Source organism: Berghia stephanieae, chromosome 1 (genome assembly GCF_034508935.2).
Source record: "Berghia stephanieae isolate SIO BIC M18660-M18661 chromosome 1, UCSD_Bste_1.3, whole genome shotgun sequence".
Classification (NCBI taxonomy): domain Eukaryota; kingdom Metazoa; phylum Mollusca; class Gastropoda; order Nudibranchia; family Aeolidiidae; genus Berghia; species Berghia stephanieae.
Window position 1 is genome coordinate 108,451,316 of NC_088360.1, and position 27,896 is coordinate 108,479,211.

The window sequence follows — 27,896 nt, forward strand, 5'->3', positions numbered from 1 at the left end:
TTTACAAATCATATTGCAGGTTTATTTCAGTTCCAAAAGCCATCACAAACATTCATCCACTGTATCACATATAAGTCTTTAGTCACCAAATAAAAGCAAAAGAAACTTTGATGAAGTTTGTTATGTGTACAGTGCAACATAAAAAGGATAGAAACAGTTTTACTGATAAAACCCTCAAATGATAACAAACCAATATGTTGTTGCTGGTCAGTTGCTTAATTGTATTTGTTAAAAAGCATAAACTGTGAAGCAAAAGTGTTGAAAATCGTTTAAATAAAGTTTAATGCAAAAAAATAATTCTTAAGCACTTTATGCAGTTCTAAGCTGTCGTTGCAGCATTTTCTTTTTTCATTATTAATTATTATTATTCTGATTGAGGGGATAAAGAAAGAAAGAAATTAAATGCACAGGGGTGTCATTTCTTGACAGTCACCTCTAAAGATTGCAACTCTTAAAATTATCATAAAAAGAATAGAAGTTTTACTTTAGTTATCTAGAAAATGCTGAACGTAAAGCTACATTGGCCAATTAAGTTAGGGTTAGTTGAAAGACTTTTTATTCTGCCATATCTGATTGTCTTTCAGATAGTTCTACAAAGCATTTGTCTCTCAAACTGAGCAAATTAATGTTCATATAATATAAAAATGAATATTGCAATGATGAACAGATTGTACTAAATAAAGATAAAACTTTTTTTTAAACCCCCAAAATATGTCAATAACACCATACAGTACAAAGAATGTAATACAAATCAAATTCATGATTGTCATTACTGTCATGGTCTCAAATGAGTAAAGAGCTACTCGACTATGCATAAAGATATGTAGAATGAGGCCCCAGAATTTACTAGTTACTATAAATGAAAAACAATTAACGATTTGTTTAAAATGAAATAAAAAGAAAGATGAAATTTAATTAAAAGAGATAAATAGTGATTGTGGTAGTTACAAATAGAAACGTGCATATATTACGTAACTTATGATGATATGCCAGGTTCGTAAGGTTACGTTTCCAGGCAGTTGACAGGCTTGGATAATATATTCCTCCGATAACGGGCTCAGGCTCATAAAGTTCCACTTCCAGGCAATTGAGAAGGGGTTATTCAGATATTTCTTCGATAGCTGGCTTAGGTTTGATCCTTGAAGATTATACAGTCAAAGGTAAAAGCTCCGGCGTCTTGATGGTGGAGATAAAATATCCACAAAGTCCCAAAAGATAAAAATCTTCCAGTATATATAAGGAATGGAGCGACTGTCCGTCCGGCATAGATTGTAGAGAGAAGTGAGTGTAGAATGTTAGACCAATCAGCTTTTATAATAAGTGGCTACGTGACAGAATGTAGAACGAAACGTTCTAATTAGAAATTAATTCGAGGGAAGGCTATAAAAGGAAAGACGATCTAATATTAGAAGGTAAAGTTTATCTAAGCCTACAGAAATATAACTGGAGTGAGATGAATTCAGTTCTTAATAAAATAAAATTTAATAAGATAATTGTGAACAACCTTTACTGTGACACCCCCACCCACGTTTAAAATATACTCTTTAACCATTATGGGAAAGATAGATTTTACAAACGGAAGTAAATTTACTATCATGATACTCTAGCATTAATCCATTGTTATGATTTTTGCTACATTTAAATTATTTATTAACTCCACATGGAAATGTTTATACTAACGTAGGTCTATGAATGGGTGACAATAACAATGATAGATTATGATTACAAATCATTGTGATGAACAACATGATGGCAATGTGATTACAAATCATTGTGATAAACAATAGTGATGGCAATGAAGCATGATTTAAGTCGATGATATGAAGGTAATTTACTGAATGGAATGAATGAAAATGTAAATAGAATATTGGCATTTCTATTATTAATCATTAATGAATGAAAATTCATAACAATAATAGATAAAGAGAAGATTTCCCAAATCATGAATGGGTATGGTATATATATCCAAACAATACTCAATGCTACATTAAGTTGGGTCATCATGTTTTCAAACAAAATTATCGAAATTGTGCGTTCTGAGTTGGCATAATTTGCGAGGTAACTAACAGTATGCATGAGAGGTTAAGTTATACCCTTCTCACGTGTTTACACCAATCAAGAAAGTAGGTCGGCGTGAATATTTTCACAGCCTGGTATGTGAGAGATACTGAAAGTGTAATTTTGCAAAAACAAACTCCATCTTAGTACTCTACTGTTATTCATTTTGTTATTTCTTATGTACGTGAGTGGTTTATGGTCCGTTTCGACCACAAACTCTTTTAGCAGTAGATATCTGCTGAATGTCTTTAAAGCAAAGACGATGGCCAGTCCTTCACGTTCTATTCCAGAGTACCGTGATTCTCTGTCCAATAATTTTCTGCTTGCATAGAAGCAAGGCATTAGAGTTCCCTCATGCTCCTATAATAGTACGCCTACGATGCCCTTATCAGACGCGTCAGTTCTTACAACAAATTCTTTTGACATGTCGGGTAATTTAAGAATTGGTTCTGAACAGAATAATGCCTTTAATTGATTAAAGCTATTCTGACACGCTTCTGTCCAAACAATTTTGTTCGGTGACCCTTTCTTTGTCAGATTTTTTAGTGGTGTCGCGATGTGCGCGAAGTTGTAAATGTATTTCCTGTAAAAATTTAGGAGCCCAAGTACTTTGCGTACTTCTTTTTTTGTCTTAGGTGGTTGTGATTGTGCGATTTTTGTTTGTTTTTCTGTCTCGGGTGTCTGTGTCCCATGACCAACGGTATGATTAATCCTGCAATTGAAGATTCGATATTAGTAAACATAGGTTGCGACACTGTGTCTCTATCAAAATATTTTTTTAGCATATTTGCATGGAATGTCTTTGTTGTGTTGTTAATTTTAATCTCGTAATTAATTACTTGATTTATGGTCCTTTCCATGTAGCTAAAAGTTTACTCTAGTCATCGGGTAAGAGTATTAGTACTTTGTCACCAATCTCAAATTTTCTTGATTTGCTTTTGCGATCAGAGTATTCCTTGTATTTCTCCGCTTTCTTACTGACGGATTCCTGTGCTAGCTTACACGTGTCCTCTATTCTGTCTTTCGGGTTTCTTACATATTCGTAAGCAAACATAATTTCATTACTGTCCTCCTCATTCCCTTTACAAATATTGGCTACTACGTTGATCGGGCCGCGAGATGATCGTCCATACATCAACTCAAATGGGGAGTAGCCTGTCGATTTTTTGGGGTATTTCTCTATATGCAAATAGGATTGCTGGTAAGTATCTATCCCAATTATCTGGTTTTTCTGCTGACACTTTTCTTAACATATTCTTCAGAGTGCCATTGAATCTTTCACAAAGACCATTTGCTTGGGGGTGGTAGGGAGTTGTGAATGAGTGTTGGATTCCCATGAGTTTCATGGTTTCATGCATCATATGTGATGTAAATTGGGGTCCATTGTCCGACAGTATCTCATTTGGTATGCCTATTCTAGTAAAAATTGCCATCAATGCTTCAGCTATGTGATCCGATGTAGTTGATTTCAGTGCTATCGCTTCTGACCACCTGGTTGCGTAATCGACTAGTGTTAGTATGTGCGTATGGTTTCTATCTGATTTTGTTAAAGGGCCTATAATGTCAATTGCAACTTTTTGAAAAACTTTTTCAATAACTGGGGTTGTCTCTAATGGCAATCTCTGTATTCTGCCTTTTGCAATTTCTTCTTTGGCATGTGTCACACTATTTCACATATTCTCGGACGTCTTTAGTAATTCCAGGCCATGTGAAATTCTCGGATATTCTCTTCAATGTGGAAGAGCTCCCAAGATGTCCAGAAGTTATTGAATCATGCGCTATTCCAAGGATTTTGTTTCTGTAAATACTTGGCGTGACCAGTTGTTTAGCTTTTTTGTTTCTTTTCCTATGTAACCTGAACAGAATATCTTTTTCAATAATGTATTCAACTTTTGATTTCGTCCCTTTGTTTGCGATATTGAAGTATGATGTTAAAGTCAGGTCCTTTTTCTGTTCTTCAATGAACGTGATCCTGTCAAATTGTTGTGGTTCAAGAGAAATAATCATTGGCTTCTCTGTTGTCTTAGTCATTTTCTTGTTTCTGCTAGACAAGCTGTTTCTTGGGTTAATGACCATTCTTTTACATCTGTTGGGTTGTCTTTGAGACCTTTTATATTGCCAACAATAACATCAGCGACGGGATTGGGAAGTATACAGCATTCCACTATTCCTGTATAGTATGGGGTTTCTATGTACACATTAGCTGTTTCAAAGGTTTCGACTGTGCCACTGAATGTGATGCATTGTACCGTTTTTCCAGTTTTGTCTTCGTCATTGATCAAAGATGCTTTTATTCCTACTGTACTGCATCCTGTGTCTCTCAATATTTTGCAATCAGTTCCATTAGCTTTGCCTTCACAAAAAAATAGCAATCCTGACTTGTGAGTTTGTGTTAAAAGTGACATACCTTTCACGCAATACACATTTATATTTTCTCCTGACATTACTCGTGTCTGATTAGTTTACACTTGTTTGGAGTGATGCATTTGCAGTTTCTTTTAGATATCCGACGATTTTGTAACATTTGTCTGCTGTGTGGCCTTTCTTCCACAATATTGACATTTAATTATAGGTTTGTTGGTTTTCTTATACTCAGTATTATTGTCAGTGCTATTTCTTGTTTTGTTTTGATAGGGTCGGCTATGGTCTCTATTGAACTGTTTGTTCCATGGTTTGTTACTATGGTCATCCTGTTTCACTTGCGTGTTCCGAGTGATTGATCGGCTCGTTCTATTTGAGTACTGAACTTTAGGTGTACATGGACTCTGAGCAGCGGCAGCGTAGTATGGTTCCTTCAATGCTCTGCTAAGGGGTGTCAATGGATGTGCGCTGTTAAAGTTTTCTGCATAGATTTTTAATTTGTCCAAGTTTTCTGGCTTTCTCTCTTTAAAGAATGCGACTAAATCTGGGTTGCAAGCTTGATAGATTCGATTCTTCAGCGTTAGATAGTAAAGGCCTGCAAAGTCGTCTTGTTTTACGTTTGCCAACTCAAGCCATCGATTTAGAAATTGAGTAATTCGGTTCACGAATGTATTAAAGTCTTCTCCACTTTCCGGTTTTGCAGTGTGAAACCTTTCCTGGTAACCATCTTCCATTAATCTAAATCTTTTTAGCAGAGCGTCTTTAATTTTACCATAGTCATCTGTATCTTCAGTTGTTAAGGTATAGAAAACTTTTAGCGGTTCTCCAGATAAGCAGTTAATCAAGGCTGTGGCCGATTTGCTTTCTGGCCAACGATAACCTTTAGCCTGAAATTCGAATCGGTGTAAGAAGGATTCTAGACAGTCTGAGCGTTCATCGTAGGTTGGCATGCGTGGAAGTTTCACGAAAAATCCATCACTATTATTATGTTTTCTTTCATGACCGGTTTTTGTTTTTTCAATTTCCAGCATCATTTGGGTCCTTTTGGTTTCTTCTTCTGCTAAAACTATCTGTTTTTTTAGTTCCCTTTCTTGGACTCTTTCTTCTCGTTCTTCTCTACGTATTCTTTCTTCATTTTCTTCTCTACGAATTCTTTCTTCATTACGTATTCTTTCTTCGTGTTCTTTTTCTTCTCTATGAATTCTTTCTTCATTTTCTTCTCTACGAATTCTTTCTTCATTTTCTTCTTTACGTATTCTTTCTTCGTGTTCTTTTTCTTCTTTTACTTTCTCTTCGCACCATGAAAATATTCTTTCCTGGAGTATTTCTAGGTCCTTTGCGAGACTTAAGTATCTTTTATATGCTTCCATGTTGCAATAAATTAGTTACGATATTTTATATATATTATATTGACAGGATACTGTTACTGACTGTTTTATTTATTTACACTTACTGGAATGAACTGTTCTATTTTTAGAAATCTCTCTCTCTCTCTTATTTCAACTTATTATGTATGTTGAATTTGATGCCTTTTATCGTTATATCTTATAAAGCAATGTGTCAATACAATGCGGAGTTATTATGACTTGTGTCAATAACAGTGTGTCAATCGCGTGTACTCTAAACTATGTTACTACGAAAAATTTATCACCAATGTATGTGACTCGTCGTTAGTTTGTGTACAATTATTCGCAATGACGCTAATATACTAGAGTGTGACAACAATAATAGGATGCCAAAATAATCCCAAGTTATCTATCATTAAATATAACACGATGGCTAGTAGACTCCTTTTATTATTTTTTTTTTTAAAGACTCACTTTTCAGAACATAATATATAAGTAGTTTTCGGTAACAGTAATATGTCAAAAATGTAATTCAAACAAATCACTATGCAAAACAAATCACGATGTCTATAGTTACTATGTGATGCCCAACTCATGTAAAAGAGAATAATGAAGGATATATTTACCAACTCAGTTCGTGGCTGGGACCTCTCTCTTGTTCAATGGTTGTTCAACAATTGTAATTAGGCATTGAAGAGTGTTTAACAGTAATGTCTGAAATACAAAATAAAATATCATAAGATTTACAATAGTTACAAAATGTGTTCACAACACTGAGTGATTGGATGATAGGTGAATGAATCGTTATGGAATGTAAACATATTGAAAACAATTCATGAATGAGGCAAACAACAAAATGAAATGAGTGATATAATAACAAAGTGGACAAGGAATGAATGAATGAATGAATGAAAAACTGAGTGAATAGATGAATAAATGAATGTATAAATGTATGAATGAACGAATGATGGAGGAATAAATGTATGAATGATTGGATAAATGAGTGAATAAACGAATGAATGGATGAATGAATGAATAAATGAAAGAACAATGAATGAATGAATAAGTTATAAATGAATAAATGAATGAAGGAATGAATCAATAAAATGCTATTCAATTTAAATGAAAGAATGAATGGATAAATTGTTATTCCATTTAAATAAGAAATGAAAAAGAAAAAAAAAATCAATCCTGTAAATAGGGAGTTCAATTAAACTATGATCAAGTGGGGCAATTAAGAGTTTTACAATTTAAACTTTAAAGTTAGATGAAATAGATATATGTAACTAAATAAATTCAATTCTTTATATGTGTCCCCTTCAAAATGTCATGGTCTCAAGTGAGTAAAGAGCTACTTGACTATGCATAAAGATATGTAGAATGAGGCCCCAGAATTTACTAGTTACTATAAATGAAAAACAATTAACGATTTGTTTAAAATGAAATAAAAAGAAAGATGAAATTTAATTAAAAGAGATAAATAGTGATTGTGGTTGTTACAAATAGAAACGTGCATATATTACGTAACTTATGATGATATGTCAGGTTCGTAAGGTTACGTTTCCAGGCAGTTGACAGGCTTGGATAATATATTCCTCCGATAACGGGCTCAGGCTCATAAAGTTCCACTTCCAGGCAATTGAGAAGGGGTTATTCAGATGTTTCTTCGACAGCGGGCTTAGGTTTGATCCTTTAAGATTATGCAGTCAAAGGTAAAAACTCCGGCGTCTTGATGGTGGAGATAAAATATCCACAAAGTCCCATTATCTTCCAGTATATATAAGGAATGGAGCGACTGGCCGTCCAGCATAGATTGTAGAGAGAAGTGAGTGTAGAATGTTAGACCAATCAGCTTTTATAATAGTGGCTACGTGACAGAATGTAGAACGAAACGTATTCACTAATTAGAAATTAATTCAAGGGAAGGCTATAAAAGGAAAGACAATCTAATATTAGAAGGTAAAGTTTATCTAAGCCTACCGAAATATAACTGGAGTGAGATGAATTCAGTTCATAATAAAATAAAATTTAATAAGATAATTGTGAACAACCTTTACTGTGACAATTACACCGATTGAAACGCTCTTTCCCTTCTATATTTATTTCTTTCATTAAAAATCTTTGTCTTCACCAAACTAATTTGTGTACCTTCAGGGATTCCTTTTTGTGAAAATACCCTGTGGTGTTTTAAGAACAGAATAATTTCAGACTTCCCAGGTAATGATCCCCGCGAACCATGTGCTGAAACATCTTCGACAAAGTTTTTAAAATATGACCTGACTCTATCTGTATCCTCATCTGACCATGACATGTATCTCCGATTTTTGCTTTAATTCCTCTTGGGTTCAGTTTGTTTTGAAGAACACGGAAGCTGATTTGGCACTCCTGCTTCACCATCAAATATTTCTTCTTGATTTGAAGCTGTTACTATGTGTGTTCCAAAATTTTCATTTGAGTCTTTATTCACTACAGAGTCATTTGTTTCAATGTTACAATTTCCTTCCCCAGTGACCGATGCTGAGTTATCAATTTGACCCCAAAAAATGACCAACTTCTGTTATTTCTCGTATTGCAAGTGGACACTGATAAATGTTATGATTGATTGATTCACTGTGTCCCATATGTCAATAGAAGACATCTCTCTCGTGTTGTGGGACATCAAGTAAGGCAAATAATGTCGAAGCTCGGTGCCTGAATTTATCAGCTATTAACAACTGGGGTTTCTCTTAATCCTTTACTAAGGAAGTGACATATTTGATGGCAATGTAACCACTTACATGATCTTTGGATATTCCTGTATTTGGAAAAAGAAATGGGTTGTCTGAAATATCAACAGCTTTACGCTCCTGTACAAGTTTCCTTAAAGGCTGAATTGTGTCATTGGGTATCAACACAGGGACCAACATCTTGCTTCCCTTTCCAGACTGATAGGCCAGCTTATACTTCTCAAGTAACGCTTTTTCCAAAGGATCAGTGACATGTTGTACAAGCTGGGGATCAACCCATACATCTGAATCTGCATCATTCCAGTCTTTTAACAACATCCTTGCGGGTTCCCCGCCTCTCCTCGCATTAAACATTGTAAGCCTAGCTACGATGACATTGCGAAGCCTAACAAACATATGTGAATCAAATAAATGATAATCATCCTCACAAATACGGGCCATCTCTTCAGTAATAAATTGCCGTAGCTTCTTTATATCATTCTCCAATGGCATCTCTTTGGGTTTTCTCAAATTTGTTCTCTTTGCTTCACATTGAACTCTGGCTGTAAAAAAAAATACTGTCCCAATTATAATCCATGACAGCTTTGAACAAATCTATCTCTGCGGATTCTCCCATTTTGTTTTGCATTATGTATTCCCCTTTTAAGAAATTAATTAACTTTTTCAATATAAATCCAATTGAAAGCTTCAAGCCTGCTTTCAATGTCCCATCCTCTTTCAAAGTCATTTCAGAAATGGATTGTGATATTTCATTAAAGTTACAACGCTTCACCACATCCTCTCCAGAGAAAGAAGGTTGATTTGTTCTTTTCCTAGTTTTTAAAATCAAATTTCCTAAGATGCGTAAATCACTCATTATAACTTTTCTCTCCTTCTTTGAACTTTTACTCCACAATTTTGTTCCTAACAATACTATAGCTTTGTCTGATCGACACAAATTTCCCACTTCATCATTTCGAAATTTGTCAAGAATATTCTCCTTTATTTCTTTACTTGCATTGGGATCCACAGGATAAAATTTTACAACCCCAGTACACAGAGCATGCTCAGTACTACATTTCTTTTTGTGTTCATAAACCCTACGTCCTGGGTAAAACCCCTTACAGCCAGCACACATAACAACTTCATGTGACCCTTGTGCTCTCTCACGCATAACAATTTAATTGTTTCTAGTGTTTGAATAAAAAATGCACTGTTTCTTTATATATTCCATTGTTCTTTTCCTTTCCTTCACAGGCTGTTTCATGACCTCTGTAACTCCTGTCTCATCCTTGTGTTTCCTCATCAAATGCCTTGAGAGTTTTGTTTGCAACTGTCCACAGTATAGACAGGGTCTCCTTGACTTTTTGTATTTCTCTGAAAAAAAGGAGAAAATAAAACACATCATGCTATGAACTCTGAAAATAAATCAATAGACAGATCGTATGCACATCAGCTACATGACAGTGGTAGAGAGGAATAGCATTCCAAATGTTTAAGGCCTGGACAAGTAACTGTCATCATTCTTTCTTGTTATAGCCTTTTCTACCATCTATTCCTTTGGAAGAGGTATGTCAGATTTGTGGAGACCTTTGCCACATTACAAATCAAGCGAAAAGACGCCATATTTTTGTTTTGAATAGAAATAAATAGATCAATCCACCCACTTCACTGGGTTCAGGGTTCCCTCTTCATTATAATCAAAATATAAACATAAATCGTAACACAATGAAGTCTCATCTGAATAAATAGATTGTCTTTTGTTGTTTCAGCGAATAACCAGACAGAATGTCAAAAGAATTTTACGTTTTCCCCCAACCGTCTCATCTGAATAAATAGATTGTCTTTTGTTGTTTCAGCGAATAACCAGACAGAATGTCAAAAGAATTTTACGTTTTCCCCCAACCACCCCTTGGAGGTATCAGTATCAGCCGAATGGTTAGCGTCATGTTTTTTACATTGAGCAACAAAATTTACTCCAATTGCTTCACTCGACCCAGGCGGAAAAGTAATCAAGAATAAACCCAAGTCCTATCCAAAGATTAACATTTCATTTTAAGTTTCATTTAAGTTTATTGTAGGCCCTTGGCCATTCGCCAAAATTCCATTCATATAATTATTTACAACAATCAGAAATTAGTTATATCAATAATAGTAATAGAATGCAAAGAAGGCAATATCATAATAATATTAATAATAACAGTAACGGCAATAAGTAACAATTAATATAGTAACAAAAGTAATAATAGACTATAGTTCATAGTAATAGTAATAATAATGACTTCCTTTGTCATTGAGTTAGTGAGAAAACATCACCGGCTGGCAGAACAAACAGCCGACATCAATCAAACGTCCTCCAAAACGGTTGAGCACCCGCTTCATTAATTCCTTAGACTTATTTACTTCCCCCCAACTGCCTGAACGAGGTGTTTAGACCACTTAATCCCGATTTATATTTTGTGGGAATGAAATATGACATGTATATGCCGGAAATAACAAACACACTGTTCAGATAGAAAATACTTGAGTCTTGCCTTTGTTAATTGACACAGATAAGTTAGGAAAATAAATGCTAGTAAAAATGATCAGTAAGTTTGTGAACACTGCTTCTCAACTTGAACATATGTTTTCATCAAATCTACACACATATTGTTGTGAGCTGAATTTTAATGATCTCAGTTGTCATTGAAAGGAAACCCCAAGAATTTTAGAATAAAAAAAAGAATTGAACCTGGAAGTCAAAAGGGTTTGTAGCACAGCAGACATTATCAAAGTATAATTTTAGTACCGACAAATGAAAAAGAAAATGTGCTTTTCTTTAAATGCTCCCAATCATCATAAACCGTTTAGGTTGCAAGATTAATAAAAATGTTATTCTGATACTCGTTAAGTTTCCAGTTGGTCTGTGAAAAAAAAGCCTTAAGCATCATATACATACAAAGAAACAGTTTTAGTATATAGATGGGTTGTAACAAAAAACCATTTTAACACTTACAATACAAGCAATTTAAGTCTATTACACACACACAAAAAAAAACAAAAAAAAAAAACATGAAGATTATTATGGCTGGTTTCACTGATACCACTCACACATTGGGGTTTCAGATTCTAAGATGTCCACCCTATCAAATTTGGATTTGTGCTTGTGATGTAAATGGTAGCGTATTTTGCGACGCAGCATTGCCAAAACAGAAAAAAAAATGAGATAACACAAATGCAGCACAATGGAGGGGGTGGGAAGTTTTATTTTAAAAGGAATGGGTAAATTAAAATTGATCCCACAAATATCAAAGGAGAAGAATGACAAAAAATGACTCACCATTGCACGTAACACGTTGGTTTGTATGTGTATAGCATTCAGGTTGAACCTGGGTCCCAGACTGGCAACGAGGTTCAGTCTGTGATAGTTGTGGATGAGGCTCTGACCGAGTTGGGGAATGAACACTAGGTTCCAAAGACAATGATGTACTCAGCATTGGGTACCTCACAGAGCACGAAGAGGAATCAGACTCGGAGTCAGCTACAAAATCGGTATCCTGTATATTTTTTGGAAAAGATGACAAATCAATCAATTCATTCATGTTGACAATAAACACGAAGACCCATTGTTTAATAATCCAACTAAACAATTAGCTGGTTAATAATGCAAGTATAATAAAAGAGTTGAGAAAGGCAGACATATTGTCTAAGTATTTAATATGTTCAACTGTGCATGAATAAATATAGCTACACCAACCAGGGCTTCAGTAAACTGTTTTTAACCAACTCTCTAAATCCTACACCAGGACCAACAACTACAAAACAATTTTTATCTCACTACGATTCTGGACATATAAACTGTTGTCATTGCAACAATATGAACTTCCTAACCTTGCAACTGCAATATAGTTTTTTAAAAAGTTGATAAACATTACAATGCAAGAGAATTTGGACAAAATGCGAGATCAAAAGTATAATCCCAACAGAAGCTATTGTCATTTTTCCTGGAAACGCATCATTTTCACATTTTGTCAAATAAAAAACAAACGACTTCAAATGTGAATGGTTCATCAATGAATATCACTTCAAAATATAACGAGGAAGGTTTAAAATAGTGTTATTGTTGGCAAAGTGAACTGCAAAGAACATTTTAACAACAAAAGACTAGGAGGTCCCACTGGTGTAAAACAGTGTTGTCCTTGTCCTGAAATATTGTATCGCGCCTAACAGACTGCAGGTCTCATCTTTTGTGGCAATTGTGTTTTGTCCACCACAAAATATGGTGATATGAAGCATTTTGAGCATGGTGCAAACTGTGGATAAACGCTATACAAATGCTATGATTTTGTTTCAATTTACATACTTACCACAGCTTAATCATGCGATATGGAACTTTGTTCTGCATCACTTTCAAGCTCTGAGTTGGAGTCTATATAAAATAAAAACAAACAAAGAAAAGCTGAAGACTATCATCTGCAAGTTTTTCTCTAAACCCTTAAACAAAAAATCATGCCATCTTGTGCTGTAAAAAGGATTTTTATTTTATTATTTACTTTATGACTATTGTCCTTTGGAAAAAAAGAAAATTAAGTCCGAAACCTTTTGGCTATTTTATTTTAAATTTCAAGAATGTCAGAGTTGGCAAGAGAGGATGGAAATATAATTCCAGAAACCAATCTGTCTATAATCATATCCATATGATAGTTTTTCGTTCTAGATTCAGGTACAGTTCACTTCGGATAATCGCAACACCTTGGGATCATAAAAAATGTTGCGATTAACTGAAGTTGCAATTAACCGAAGTTCAGTTTCCTATCCACTATTTCAACATTTTACACATTTATTGTAAACTCAAACCAGTAAATGTTATTCTTAGTCCACCACATACAGAGCAATTTCATTGAAACAAAAACCATATGGCAGCCATGTGTAGATTTGTCAACCAAAAGCAGCTATGAAGCAAGCCGATATCTTACTCAGATTGAACGAAGTTTCACTCTTTTTTTCTCAACATTTGTCAGAGTTCAAGAGATTAGCCGTGATAAGAGACAATAAGCTCTCACCAAACTCGTTGGTCACAATGCACAGTTGTTAATCCTAAAACAAAGGATATCGCCCAATCTCTCTTTATAACTGTCATTTATAACCTGTTGTCAAGATTATGACCAGCCCCCACCCCTCTTCAATTTAATGGCTACCGATGACGTCACAAACCCATACTGCAAATCCCCGCCCTCTTTCGACTCTAATAGAGTGTTGACACACTATCGTAGCATTAAATCCCGCTCACTCTCGATTCTTCAACCTGTCATGATTTCATCCATGATGAAATTTAATCATGATATATTGTTTGATTTCTTGAATTTACCACTTTTTTAAAACCGAAGTTTGTTGCAATTAACCAGTGACTTTTATATAGAATTATTTCCATTTCTTAGGAAATGTTGCAATTATCCGGAGTGGATTGTATTAGTATTACACATCATGACTCAAACAAAAATAAGCAAACTATGTGTACCTAAATATTTTATTCATTTCCTCATCAAATTACATTCTTACCATTAACATCATAGATCACATCAAAAGGGTTGTCTGGATTGGCAGCAAGACATTTTTTCAGGATTTTTAAAGCTCAAATCTCTGTGATCTGAAGGTACAAAAGAAATAGCATATTCTCAACATTAAACTATGATTTTGTGATATGGCACACTGTATGCATAAAGCATGATGCAAAGACAGGTTTAAGTTAAAAATATTTTATATTCTTTTCAAAAATCCATAAAATAAGGTGGCGTAATTATACACCTCCGTTGGAGGTGTACAAAAACGCACAGTTTTTATGCACCTCCGTTGGCGGTGATGGTAAAGTTGTTGCTGCATATGTCCATGAGGTTTAAATAGTTTTAGATTGTAGTTTAGCACGCTGCTTAGTGATTACCGATGTACAATGATAATAAATTAAAGAATAATAACAATAATTTAAAAAATTAAAAGTAAAAAGAAACATGGCACACAAATACTGATCTCAAATAAATAAATAATTTTAGAAAATTAAAATCGAAGTTTTTTTAAAACATGATAAAAAGTTTTTGAAAAAAAAAAAGAAAGAAAAAAAAGCAAACAAAAACAAAGTAAATCCAAAAAAAAAAGTCAACAATCAGGGGTGAGAATGACTGGTCACTAAAAAGGAGGAAATGTTTCAGCGCTTAGATCAAGAACCATCCATGCAAAAATAACCTATAAATTTAAATTTCATTAAAAGTTATTGTGATGCAATCCAACATGTGTCTCCCAGCAATTTCTGACATCACTCGGAGGAATTTCAAAAACTGAAAGTGTAATTATATCATGGTGGTTGTAGTAATGGTAGTGGTAGGGATAATGATGTGGTGGTGGTTGTAGTAGTTGTGGTAAGGATGATGATGTGATGATGGTTGTAGACACATACATCTCCCGTATTCACAGATTCACTAATGCCCACATCCCATTGTTTCAAGTTGACCAGAGACGTCAACTTAAAATTTGGCTCACGTAAATTTCAGAAACAATTCCGAACAATTTCAATGCTTAAACAGGAATTTCTGCAAACAAAATATAATCTATTGAGATCTATAATCATCCTAATACCCCTTGTTTCAAATCAAGTAAAGTTCCAAAACCAATTTATGAGGTATAAAATATTAAAATGAATGTTAGGTGTGGTGGTAATAATGATTTGATGGCGGCTGTTGGAGTGGTGGCAGTAATGATAATGTATGTGGTTGTGGTGGTTGCAGAAGTGGTCGTGGTGATATTGTTGTGTTGAAGGAGGTTGTAGTAGTGGTGGTAAGGATGTGGTAGTGATTGTTGTTTTAATGGTGATAGTGTTGTGATGATGTCGTAGTGGTGGTGGCGATGATGTCGTAGTGGTGGTGGCAATGATGATGATGATGTGGTGGAGGTGGTTGTAGTAATGGTGGTGCTTCATGAAATGATGGTGTGGCGATGGTGGTGGTTGTAGTAGTAGTGGCAGTGATGATTATTATTATTATTATGATGATGATGATGATGATTGTGATGATGATAGTGAAGGTGGTGGTGGTGGTGATGATGATAAGGTGTGTAGTTGAAGGTGAAAAGAGAGAATGATGGCTGATGTGAAAAGGATATGATCCACTTTATAGATTTAGGTTTGTCTGACAGAAGGAAAGATAGTGTGTGTTTGTTTTGTTTTTTGTTTTTGTTGCTTTAGGTCTCTTCCAACACAATTGAGGTTATATGAGAGACCGCTGAAACAAAAAAAAAAACAAGCAATCTAACAAAAAATAGTACAAATGTAAATCAAAATCATAACCTAAAGATATCATAAGGTAAATTATAAATACCCAAGAACAAACAGGCAGAAGATTTACAGGAAAAAAAATATCCCCTGTCAAAAATACAATCACAAACCAAAGAAGCAGGATAGGCTAGTAAAGAGAAGAAGAAACGACATCACTATCGGATCGTACACCCATGCGAACATCATAGGTATATGATTCAAGGGTGATGCTCCCATCCAACCACCCGCAGTGTGTGTTTGTGTGTGTGTGTTTTTTGTTTGTTGTTTTTAAGGGTTTACGACGATGGCAACACATCAAGGTCATATCAGCGCCAGTAAAAAGGAAGAAAATGGGATAGTAAAAAGTTCTAGAATTATAATTAAAGCACCCAAGAAAAAGTAAGACACAGGGAACGGAACAAATAGGGATCAGATGTAGATTCCAAGAGCATACCACCAATGTACTTAGTTTGAGATAACCTATAAGTCTCATCCGGACACAAGCACAAAATCCAAGAAAGAGGAATACACTCAAATGCTTACATTATACATTCAAAATAACAAATATAATAATACATAACAGAGAGATGATTTACAAGGAAAAAAATATCATCTCCCAAAACAATAACTGTGCATTTGACTGTTTCCCTTCCAGTTAGGACTCTGGCCAGGGCCGGGAAAAAAACAAGTAATCTCATTCCAAGACAAAGACAGAAAGCTTGTTGGAAAACTGATATAAGGGGATAGAAGACATAGTATGCACCCCCTTGCCCACTATGGGAGGTCAGGAACCCCACCCAGGTGTGTGTGAGTGTATTTGTGTGTGTGTGTGTGAGTGAGAGAGAGACAGAGAGAGTGAGAGAGAGAGAGAGAGACTGCTCAAAGTTTTGTTTTTGTTTTTAAGGGTTTTACGGCGCTTGCAACACATTAGGCTTTTAACTAAATCGGGCCGAACGAGACGCCGCACGCCGAACCCCAACGGATATAGCCTTCTCACGTGACCATGAACGAGATCTGGATAGTGAAGACTCTCAAGCGGTATGCAGCATCGGATCTAAGGTCACGTGATAGAGGATAGCTTGGGTTGCTGTTGGCTTGTGTTAGGGGAGGGGCAAGGGGTCAGTGTCATTCAATAGTATATAATTGTGCATGTGGTGCTCTTTACAGATCAAAAAATTATAAATTGATTACGGGGGAAGGTCGGGGGAGGGGGGGGGGGGGGTTGACCCTCAAACGATCGAGGTGTTGGGCTTCGGGTAGACCATGATACGAAATCAAAGAGAAAAGGCTGCTGGTACTTGGATTGTGGAAATGGTTGGGGGGTGGGGGGGTAGTGACAATCAGCATGGGATATATGTATATATTAACATTAATAATATAGGCAATAGATGACCAGGGATGTGAATTGTTTGTGTATTGTTTGTATATGTTTGTGTGTGTGTGTGTGTGTGTGTGTGGTTGCGTGTGTGTGAAAGGGATTACACAAAAACACCTTTCTCTGTAGCTTCCAAATGATTACGCAACTATTACATACAAGACCTTGCAGTCGAGTCGGCAGGGCTTTTGGGTTACACAACCACTATTTACCCATCGGTCAGCGGTACTCTTTGATGTATACAACACTCACCGCCTTTACGCAAAGCCGCCTGCCCATAAATCAAGAGATGGTCTCCTAACTGTTCACAAGCGAACTGTCAAACGAGCAATCGATGATTGGATAAGAATCTCAAGATCTCATATAATAAGGTAAGTTTTGGAGAGGTGATATCCCCCCACCCGTCATCGGACAGAACTTTCATTGCGTTATATCATATAAGCTCCACCTCCTCTTTCTATTCCGGAGTGACGAGATTAGACGAGAGACGCGAGAAAAAATTGAACACGTGATCGTTAAAGTCGATCGGTCGGTGAGCTTCATGCTCTAACTATAACTCCGTATTAAGGTCATATCAGCGCCAGTAAAAAGGAAGAAAATGGGATAGTAAAAAGTTCTAGAATTACAATTAAAGCACAAAAGAAAAGGTAAGACAAAGGGGAATTGGTTGAAATAGGGAACAGATGTAGATTCCAAAAGCACACCGTCAAAGTACTTAGTTTGAGATCACCTAAAAGTCTCATCCAGACACAAGCACAGGTCCCAACTAAGAGGAATACACTCAAATGTTTACCAATCATATAATAAACTAAACATAAAACAATGCATAACAGAGAGATGATTTACAAGGAAAAAAATATCATCTCCCAAAACTATAACTAGACATTCGACTGTTTCCCTCCCAGCCAAGGAACCCCGGCAAGGGTCAGGACAAAACTAAGTAATCTCATTCCAAGACAATGACAGGAAACAATTGGAAAATGGGTATGGGGGGATAGAAGACACAGCATGTACCTCCCTGCCCATTATGGTAGGTCAGGATCCCCACCCAGGACTGCTCAAAGTGAATATAGTGATAGGTACAGAGAGATTAAAGTGAAAAACTAACCGAGATTAAAAGTACTGAGTCAACTTTATTGTTAGGTGTGTATGTGCTTTATTTGTTAATCGTAAATATTAAGTTAACGTATGATTCATGTTGGCAATTGCCAGGAAATTAACATTTTAATTGAATCCTCTGCGCGCGCGCGTGTGTGTGTGTGTGTGTGTGTGTGTATGTGTGTGGGTGTGTGTATGTGGGTGTGTGTGTGTCTGTGTATCATTGTTAACTACATGAAGATGAAAATTGAAAACTTATTGAGGCTAAAGAACTGGGTGCACTTTACTGATTTGTGAGAGAGAGAGAGAGAGAGAGAGAGAGAGAGAGAGAGAGAGAGAGAGAGAGAGAGAGAGAGAGAGAGAAAGAGAGAGAGAGAGAGAGAGAGAGAGAGAGAGAGAGAGAGAGAGAGAGAGAGAGAGAGAGAGAGAGAGAGATCTCAAAGTGTAGTGATGAGTACAGAAAAATTAAAGTGAAAAATTAACGAGACTTAAGAACTGAGTGAATTTTATTGATTTTTGTGTGCATGTGTATACATATATGTTTGTAGGTCATTTCAGCGGCACTTAAAATATATATGGGGCTGTAAAAAATATAGATTTAAGTAAGATCAAAAGCACCGAAGAAAAAGTGAATGGTTCAAATAAGGCTCACAAACGGACGCCAAGATCAAACTATCAATGTAGTTAGTTTGAGGTCACCTAAAAGTCTCACCAAGACACAAGCACAGAATCCTTATGAGAGAAATACAAAATATAGAACAACAAATCTAACGTCACACAAAAGAGAGATGATATACGAGGACAAACATATCATCTCCCAAAAACGACTAAACATTTAATTGTTTCCCTCCGTGCCAATGAATCCGGCCAGGAAAATGATCAAGTCAAGGCAAAGGCAGAAAGCAACTCTGATCCATGCAAGTCAAAAGATTCCACCAGGAAGATGATGTGATAGTGGTGCTTGCACTAGAGGTGGTACTGATTACAATGAGGGCAGTGATGATGTGGTTGTGGAGATGGTGTTACTGATGATGAATGATGATGTGATAGTTGCTGTTGTAGTGGTGGTAGTTGTGGTGATGATGTCATGATGGTTCATGGGTGAGAATGACTGGTCACAAAAATGGAGTTCAAGACTTATCTATGCGATGATAACGTATAAATTTGAATTTCATAAACAATTTACTGAGATGCAATCAAAAATGTGTGTCGCAATAATTTCTGACACCACTTGGAGGAATTTCAAAAGCTGAGAGTGTAATTACAACATATTGTAGTAGTAGTAGTAAGAAAAGATGGCAGTAGGGATGATGATGTGATGGTGGTTGTAGTAGGGTCGTGATAGGGATGATGATATGGTGGTTGTAGCTGTAGAGGTGTTGGGAATGATGGTGTGGAGGTGGTTGTAACAGTTGTGGTAGGGATGATGTGGGGTGGTTGTAGTAGTTATAGTTGGGATGATGTGATGGTGGAGGATGTATTTGTATTGGTAGTAGGAATGATGATGTGGTGGTGGTTGTTGTAGTAGTGGTGGTAGGGATGATGATGTGATGGTAGTTGTAGTAGTTGTGGTTGTAGCTGTAGTGGTGGTGGTAGGGATGATGATGTGGTGGTGGTGGTTGTAGGTAGTAGTAGTGGTGGTGGGGATGATGATGTGGTGGTGGTGGTGGTGGTAGGGATGACGATGTGGTGGTGGTTGTAGTAGTAATGGTGATAGGAATGATGATGTCATGGTTGTTGTAGTACAGGTGGTGGTTGTAAAAGTAGTGGTGATAGGGATGTTGATGTAGTGGCTGTGGTGAGCCTTTTTAAAAGGCGGAATCGTGATGGTGATGGGCGGAGATAAACCACCATTTAGGCGGAAATCCGCCTTCAGGCGGAAGATTCTCAGCCCTGACAATGGGGATCGAACCCAGTACTTTCAAGGTTGGAGTCTGACAGCTTGTCCACTGCGCTACGGAGCCATCTGACTGTTCATCACATTTAATAAGGTCTTTCTAAAACATTATTTTACCTTCAATGCAACTTCTATTTTCTGGTTTTATATTTCGATTTTTAAAATTATTATTTTTATATAAATTTATTAACAAAAACATCCTACAGATGTCACAATATAACTTTTGCCATGTCCAAATGCAAAGGCTGCGGTTATTCAGAGTCGACTCTGAATAACTGTCTACGGTTATTCAGAGTCAGGGAGTCGACTCTGAATAACTGTAGACAGTTATGAGTGATGAACTTCCAGTTACCAACCACACGGTTTTTCTGTTTTTTTCTTCTCTCCCACCTCTGTTTAACCCTATGGGAAAAAATCGTTTTACTTTTTGGTATTTTCTTGTCTCTTCTGTCATGGCAGTTTTTTGCATCGGTGATGCTAATAGAGCTGGTAGTAGGGACTCAGTGGACAATAGGGCTGGTGGGAGGGACTCAGTGGACAATAGAGCTGGTAACAGGGACTCAGTGGCTAATAGGGCTGGTGGTAAGGACTCAGTCGCTAATAGAGCTGGTAGTAGGGACTCAGTGGACAATAGGGCTGGTGGTAGGGACTCAGTGGACAATATGGCTGGTGGTAGGGACTCAGTCGCTAATAGAGCTGGTAACAGGGACTCAGTGGCTAATAGGGCTGGTGGTAAGGACTCAGTCGCTAATAGAGCTGGTAGTAGAGTCTCAGTGGACAATAGGGCTGGTGGTAGGGACTCGGTGGACAATAGAGATGGTAACAGGGACTCAGTGGCTAATAGGGCTGGTGGTAAGGACTCAGTCGCTAATAGAGCTGGTAGTAGAGTCTCAGTGGACAATAGGGCTGGTGGTAGGGACTCAGTGGACAATAGAGCTGGTAACAGGGACTCAGTGGCTAATAGGGCTGGTGGTAAGGACTCAGTCGCTAATAGAGCTGGTAGTAGGGACTCAGTGGACAATAGGGCTGGTGGTAGGGACTCAGTGGACAATATGGCTGGTGGTAGGGACTCAGTCGCTAATAGAGCTGGTAACAGGGACTCAGTGGCTAATAGGGCTGGTGGTAAGGACTCAGTCGCTAATAGAGCTGGTAGTAGAGTCTCAGTGGACAATAGGGCTGGTGGTAGGGACTCGGTGGACAATAGAGATGGTAACAGGGACTCAGTGGCTAATAGGGCTGGTGGTAAGGACTCAGTCGCTAACAGAGCTGGTAGTAGGGACTCAGTGGACAATAGGGCTGATGGTAGGGACTCAGTGGACAATAGAGCTGGTAACAGGGACTCAGTGGCTAATAGGGCTGGTGGTAAGGACTCAGTGGCTAATAGGGCTGGTGGTAAGGACTCAGTCGCTAATAGAGCTGGTAGTAGGGACTCAGTGGACAATAGGGCTGGTGGTAGGGACTCAGTGGACAATATGGCTGGTGGTAGGGACTCAGTCGCTAATAGAGCTGGTAGTAGGGACTCAGTGGACAATAGGGCTGGTGGTAGGGACTCAGTGGCTAATAGAGCTGGTAGTAGGGACTCAGTGGCTAATAGGGCTGGTGGTAAGGACTCAGTCGCTAATAGAGCTGGTAGTAGGGACTCAGTGGACAATAGGGCTGGTGGTAGGGACTCAGTGGCTAATAGAGCTGGTAGTAGGGACTCAGTGGCTAATAGGGCTGGTGGTAAGGACTCAGTCGCTAATAGAGCTGGTAGTAGGGACTCAGTGGACAATATGGCTGGTGGTAGGGACTCAGTGGACAATAGAGCTGGTAACAGGGACTCAGTGGCTAATAGTAATAGGGCTGGTGGTAAGGACTCAGTCGCTAATAGAGCTGGTAACAGGGACTCAGTGGCTAATAGTAATAGGGCTGGTGGTAAGGACTCAGTCGCTAATAGAGCTGGTTGTAGGGACTCAGTGGACAATAGGGCTGGTGGTAGGGACTCAGTCGCTAATAGAGCTGGTAGTAGGGACTCAGTGGACAATAGGGCTGGTGGTAAGGACTCAGTGGACAATAGAGCTGGTGGTAAGGACTCAGTGTCTAATAGCGCTGGTGGTAGGTAAATAACTAAGTATTTGTTGCAATTCAATATTCTTTATTGATCAACAATACAGAAACAGGCTTAACTTAATATAGTACCTGTAAATAAACCCAAATATAATAGAACAGTTAGAATATCCTCTAGTAGGGACTCATTGGCTAATAGAGCTGATGATAAGGATCCAGTGGCTAATAGGGCTGGCTGTAGGGGCTCAGTGGACAATACCTGTGGTAGGGACCAGTCGCAGTGACTAATACTGTCATGGCAGTTTTTTGCATCGCTTGCGGCCGCGTTGCTGGCCGCAAAAAAAAAAAAAAAATGGCAAAAAAAATCCCTGATTTGCATTGCGGCCGCAAACTTTGCAATGTTTTGCACAAAATTTGATGATTAACACACATACACACACAAAAAAAAAGAAAAAAGCTAAAAACAAATGTGTGGCTATGTGGTCTTATGGTATGACAGACGCTTTCGGATCGGAAGGTCCTGGGTTCGAACCTCGCTCGGCGCATAGTTGAGTCCTTGGAAAAGGACATTCTCTCAACATACTCAGGTGTAACAGGAGTACCCGGCTGTTAACAGTATTGTCTTTGTCCAAAAAAATTGTAATATCGCATAACAAGCGTTGCTGTTGACCAGGGCCCCCTTGTAAAGCACTTTGAGCACATTTATGGATATTGCGCTATATAAAAAGCTCAATATATTTAAATGTCTTCAATGACACAGACAATATAGGCTAAAATGAGACCAACCCCACCCACCCCACAAAAAAATAATTTCCGACACTGATGCACCGAAAACCAACGAAATCTTCCAAATTTACACACAATGTTCCCTACAAGAGCTACATCACGATGGAAAGGCTTAGCAAGTCTTGAAAAATATATTTAAAGAATTGTTTTTCGATTACGATTGAAAATTTGGCATGGAACGACAAGAAAAAATCCAATTTAAAAATTCATAAAACTAATAAAACTACTAAATTTTAGTTTAGCAAAAAACCAAATCCATCATGATGCAATACCCATCATACGAAAGATTCTGACCAAATTTGGTATACAATCTGATGGGAAACAATACAGCTATGAATGTCAGAAAATCGAAAATGATATTTTGAGAAAAAAACAATATGTCTTCATTAATTTGATAAACAAGCTAATTTTGCAGACAACGTCCATCAAAATTTCAAAGTATAATCAATATGGAACAAGAGAATAGTCAAATTTTGTAAATTGATCAATTTCTGAAAAAAAAAATTGTCTAGAAAGAAATGCTGTACAATATTTTTTAATTTCGGCTGAAATTGTGGTCCGGATCAACAGGAAAAAAAAATTAATTTTTAAAATTAAAAAAACTTCTAAATTTTAATTTACCCCAAAATTTTTCCATCATGATGCAAAACACATCATAAAAAAGATTCTGAATAAATTTGAAAATAATCTAAAGGAAAATGACATATATGGTTCTTAGAAAATCAGAAAATGACACAAAACAGAAATTTGAGAAAACACTTATTTGACATAAGCTGATCCATAAAATTTTCTAAATAATGACTATCATAGGACAAGAAAACACGAAAATTGTGTAGATTGATCTGTCTAAAAAATGTATAAATGATTCGCTAACCCATTCCCTAAGAAAATAAATGCTGAAAAATTTTAACACTATTGTGGTCAAATATGATTTATATCTTACGAATTCATCACTGTAATCAAAAAAACTAATACTTGTGAGATAAGTATCTAATCAATTTGAACTACAAAATCAAATCTATTTGAGACCAAAAAAAAAACAGGTAAATGGCGAAATTAGATTTAGCTCCAATCAAACGCAATTTGCTTTCGCAAACTCCTAGAAAATTTTTTTTCTTTCGGCTCAATACAGGAAAATTCAACACCACTTGTTTGCAACCACTTTGTCTGATGTTCCACAAAGACAGTTGATCTTGCTCTGGTTTGAAAAATGGAAATAGAAAAGAGGTATTTCGTTAGCAACTTTTGGAAAGGTCTATCCAATCAAAATCATTGTCATAAATTGAATTTGTCAAAGACATACCAATTTTTTTTAAATGGCCATCATTCTCACCATCACCAACACAGTTGAAATTTCATTGGCTTTACCATACAGGACAAAACTCTTGACAACAAACTATCATTTAGATTAACAAGCATTTATACTCGAGCATGCAAATCTCGAAATCACGGAAATCTCAAACTTGGTACAATTCCCAGTTTTAATCCCTTTATTTCGTTCATATAGTGGACACTCCCTTGCGATCTGTTGAATTTTTTCCCCCACTAATTGATTGTGTTGAACTGACAGAGAAAAGGAAATTGCAGTCTCACTATTGACTCTCTACAGAGTTCATAATAATGGGGAGTTATCATTATAATTATAATACGAATTTTATCAAGACCACCCACATTTACCTCCCTCAAATCCTGTGTAAAATACTCAAATTGGAAAACTAAAAAACACGGAAATCTCGAACAAACAGGCATGGTCCCGACTTGTTCGAAATTCCCATGCTCGAGCGTACTGTATTGATCACCAATAACAGAGATGCCAACCTAGCCTTTTGAAAACCCATATTTTCAAGACCAAAAACCTGTATTTTAGGACAAAAACCTGTATTTACTGCGCCGTGCAGAAATCGATATCAACCCGAAAAGGTCGAATCGGACTTCGTTAACTCGTACTCGAAAAAGGGCAGTGAATTACTTATAGTTATATAGCAGTAGGCTGGGCAAGATTCGCAAAATTCAGTATCGATAATGAAAGCTCTTCTGCATGAAAACACTTTTCATGTTGTGATCGTAATTTCGTGGATTTTTCACTTCAACCAAATCCCGTATTTTTCATGATAAAACCGTGTGCCCGTACTTCGGAAGAAAAACCGTACAGAACACGGGAAACCTGTACTGGTTGGCATCTCTGCAATAAAGATGTAATCTAATGAAGATTTCAAAACATTACTAACCAGTTTCAAAAAGTGCATGCAGATACTCTGCTCTGCTGGCACAGATGATGGTTTGCTGATTAATAAGATTGCCACAACACATCTTGAGCCAGCTATCTTTCTTGATTGTCAGGAGACCAGTACCGTCAACTGGACTCTTTCATGTTAGCTGTCAATGAAAAAAAAAAAAAATTAAATTCACTGCAGTGAAAATGGCACATACCAATGTCATGTCATTGTTTAAGTTAATAATAATAATAATAATAATAATAATAATAATAATAATAATAATAATAATAATAATAAATAAATACATTTGTTAAAAAAGTAATGGTTAAAATGATATCGTTTTTCATTACAGTATCTTATATCATTGTCATTATCATCATCATGAGGCATCTCAATTTCATTCCAAAGTTCTAAAAATTGTGTCACCGCTTCCACTGCTGCTGAAAACTGCCCAGTTGTTACAGTTACAATTACAATGCACACAGTTACATTTACACAGTATTAGAAGTAAAATCAACGAAGGATTAATCCATAAAGATCACATTGGAATGTAGAACACATGGCACACGTGACAGTCGGCAAGGCGTGTTGTTATTACAATACAATTACATTCTCATTCATTCATCTATCTCCTCTACTCATATATCGCCATCGGCATTGCTCGATATACACTTCACTGTCCTGAGTCCGAGCCTTGTTAAAAACAAAAACAAAAAAACAAAAAGAAGAAAAGTCAAATTCTTACCTCTACAGAATCCTGACGAATAAAAATGGTATCAGTCTCAGTCTGCAATTGGTTAACTGCATTTTTGCAATTGTTGATAAGATGAAAAAGTGCTTGGAAATCAAGAGCCACAATCATTGACAATCGAACAAAACAATAACAATCATGGCTTCGTGGTCAGGGTTGCCAGATTATTTTTCAACAAAATGCCAGGGGAAGACTCAAAAAATGCCAAAACACTCAAAAAAATGCCAAAGTCTGTTGACTCCCACCCCCACTAAGAAAACTACTCACTTTTGATAGACAATTTACTATCATATCCTGGTGGCTTGCGTGTTTTCTTTTCTTTTCTTTTTTTTGGATTATACTAAATTTCCTGTTGGGGTTAACAGGCGACCATGACGCAAATTTTCACGAGTTTTGCAGGAGATTCCCAGAAAACTTACGAGGATACTTGTCGAGGGCTGAATTTGAGTGAATATCTGAGGGAGGCAGGGCTAGTTCAGGGTGTGAGTTTTAATAGCAAAGTTTTCCGGTGTGAAGAGATTTGTTTTTACGCGTTTAGAAATAATTAAAAAAGGTGTCATTTGAAGTATAATATACAAGAAAAGAAAATGCCAAATGAAAATGCCAAATGCCAAATGATTTTTCTAATGCCAAAAGGTTTTCAAAAATGCCAGATTTTTGGAATCTGGCATTTAAAATGCCAAACTGGCAACCCTGTTCGTGGTTGGCGCCACGGTCGACCGGATGTGACCTTTGACACGACCGGGGGTCACAAGACCCAAGGATAATCCCGGCGGAGAATAAGAAAAAAGGGTTATTTTCCGCCCGGCGGAAAATACTCACTCCCTTTATGGAATGCTCAAGGGGTATCCTGGAAGCAGTTTTGAAAGTTGAAAATGGTATCATTGGAAAGGAAAATGATTGAATTTTATGATTACTTATGTTTTAAGGGAATTTTTTCATGAATGATGATAAACGGCTTGATTTTCTTGCCCGCTGAAATTAAGCTATCTTTCCATTACAATATCTTCTAAATGAATTTAAGGAGGGAAGCGGTAATTGTACCAAATGATAGAGCGTTCAATGCCCTTTATTTTGGTATTTAATTTATCCAATTCTGTAAATAAACGCCAGAGATATCTCAATTTAACCAAGTCATGGTTTTAGCCTGCAGTTCACAAACGATAACTAGCGGTCACACAGGTGAATGGGAGAACTGTGACACAGATTTAGCCCTTCATTTAAGTGCCTCACGGTAGTAGTAGTAGTAGTAGTAGTAGTAGTAGTAGTAGTAGTAGTAGTAGTAGTAGTAGTAGTAGTAGTAGTAGTAGTAGTAGTAAACGACAGATCTTACAAAGCTCGTACTATCTAGATAGTGTGAATCTAGTCTACAGAAGTTCCCGAATTATCTGACTCCACTACCGAATGGCTGGCAAGTGACAATCATCAATCGGTGTGTGACGTCTACCCGATTTCAATTCATAAATCAACAGTGATAGAATAAGAATGGCCAATAACTTACCATTTAAATTATCTCGGTGTCTCTTCTTCAATGATGCCTCCAGCATCAATTTACCCCCACGATGCCATAGTTTAGAAGTCAGCAAGTGACGAAAAATGACAAAATCAGCGCCGTAAATACGAAAACGAAAGTAGGAATTGTGCGAAATTAACTAAACATATGTTTCACAAAAAAATGAGCTACTATGTTTGCTTGTCTTTTGTCACCACGATAAGACAAGAGTCCGAGCCTAGAAAGAGGAGTGCTAACGCTACTAGAAGGGACACTCCTTCTTTGAGCCAATGGTCACGATGGTCACAGCCCTCGCACGCTGACTCCCGAAGTGCGTGTGCCTCGCTTAGTGTTTGCCCTAGATCGTAGCCATCGTAATAACATAGCCTGCTTGTGTTTCCCATCCTAGCTGGTGACGTCACACTATGAGGCGCTATCTCTCGCTGATTGGAGGGGAATTCAAGTTGTTTTCCTTTCAGTTTCACA

General features: G+C 36.9%; 1 protein-coding gene and 1 long non-coding RNA gene across 2 annotated transcripts; both read right to left on the reverse strand.

The window, feature by feature from the left end:
* LOC144962692 (uncharacterized) lies at positions 1 to 27,562 on the reverse strand. Its single transcript, XM_078895835.1, has 5 exons — positions 27,420 to 27,562; positions 14,009 to 14,096; positions 12,817 to 12,878; positions 11,790 to 12,006; positions 1 to 9,847 (listed from the first exon to the last, which is right to left on the reverse strand). The coding sequence occupies exon 5, from the start codon at positions 5,787 to 5,789 to the stop codon at positions 4,557 to 4,559; it is 1,233 nt and encodes a 410-aa protein (XP_078751961.1). The 5' UTR covers positions 5,790 to 9,847; positions 11,790 to 12,006; positions 12,817 to 12,878; positions 14,009 to 14,096; positions 27,420 to 27,562; the 3' UTR covers positions 1 to 4,556.
* LOC144962691 (uncharacterized) lies at positions 22,233 to 26,072 on the reverse strand. Its single transcript, XR_013643509.1, has 3 exons — positions 25,913 to 26,072; positions 25,180 to 25,327; positions 22,233 to 24,149 (listed from the first exon to the last, which is right to left on the reverse strand). It is a non-coding gene; the product is annotated as an uncharacterized LOC144962691 (long non-coding RNA).
* Positions 27,563 to 27,896: the final 334 nt, after the last annotated feature.

What these genes read in the sequence shown, in the direction of transcription:
- LOC144962692 (XM_078895835.1), bottom strand. Translation starts at nt 5,789, where the DNA reads ATGGAAGCATATAAAAGATACTTAAGTCTCGCAAAGGACCTAGAAATA.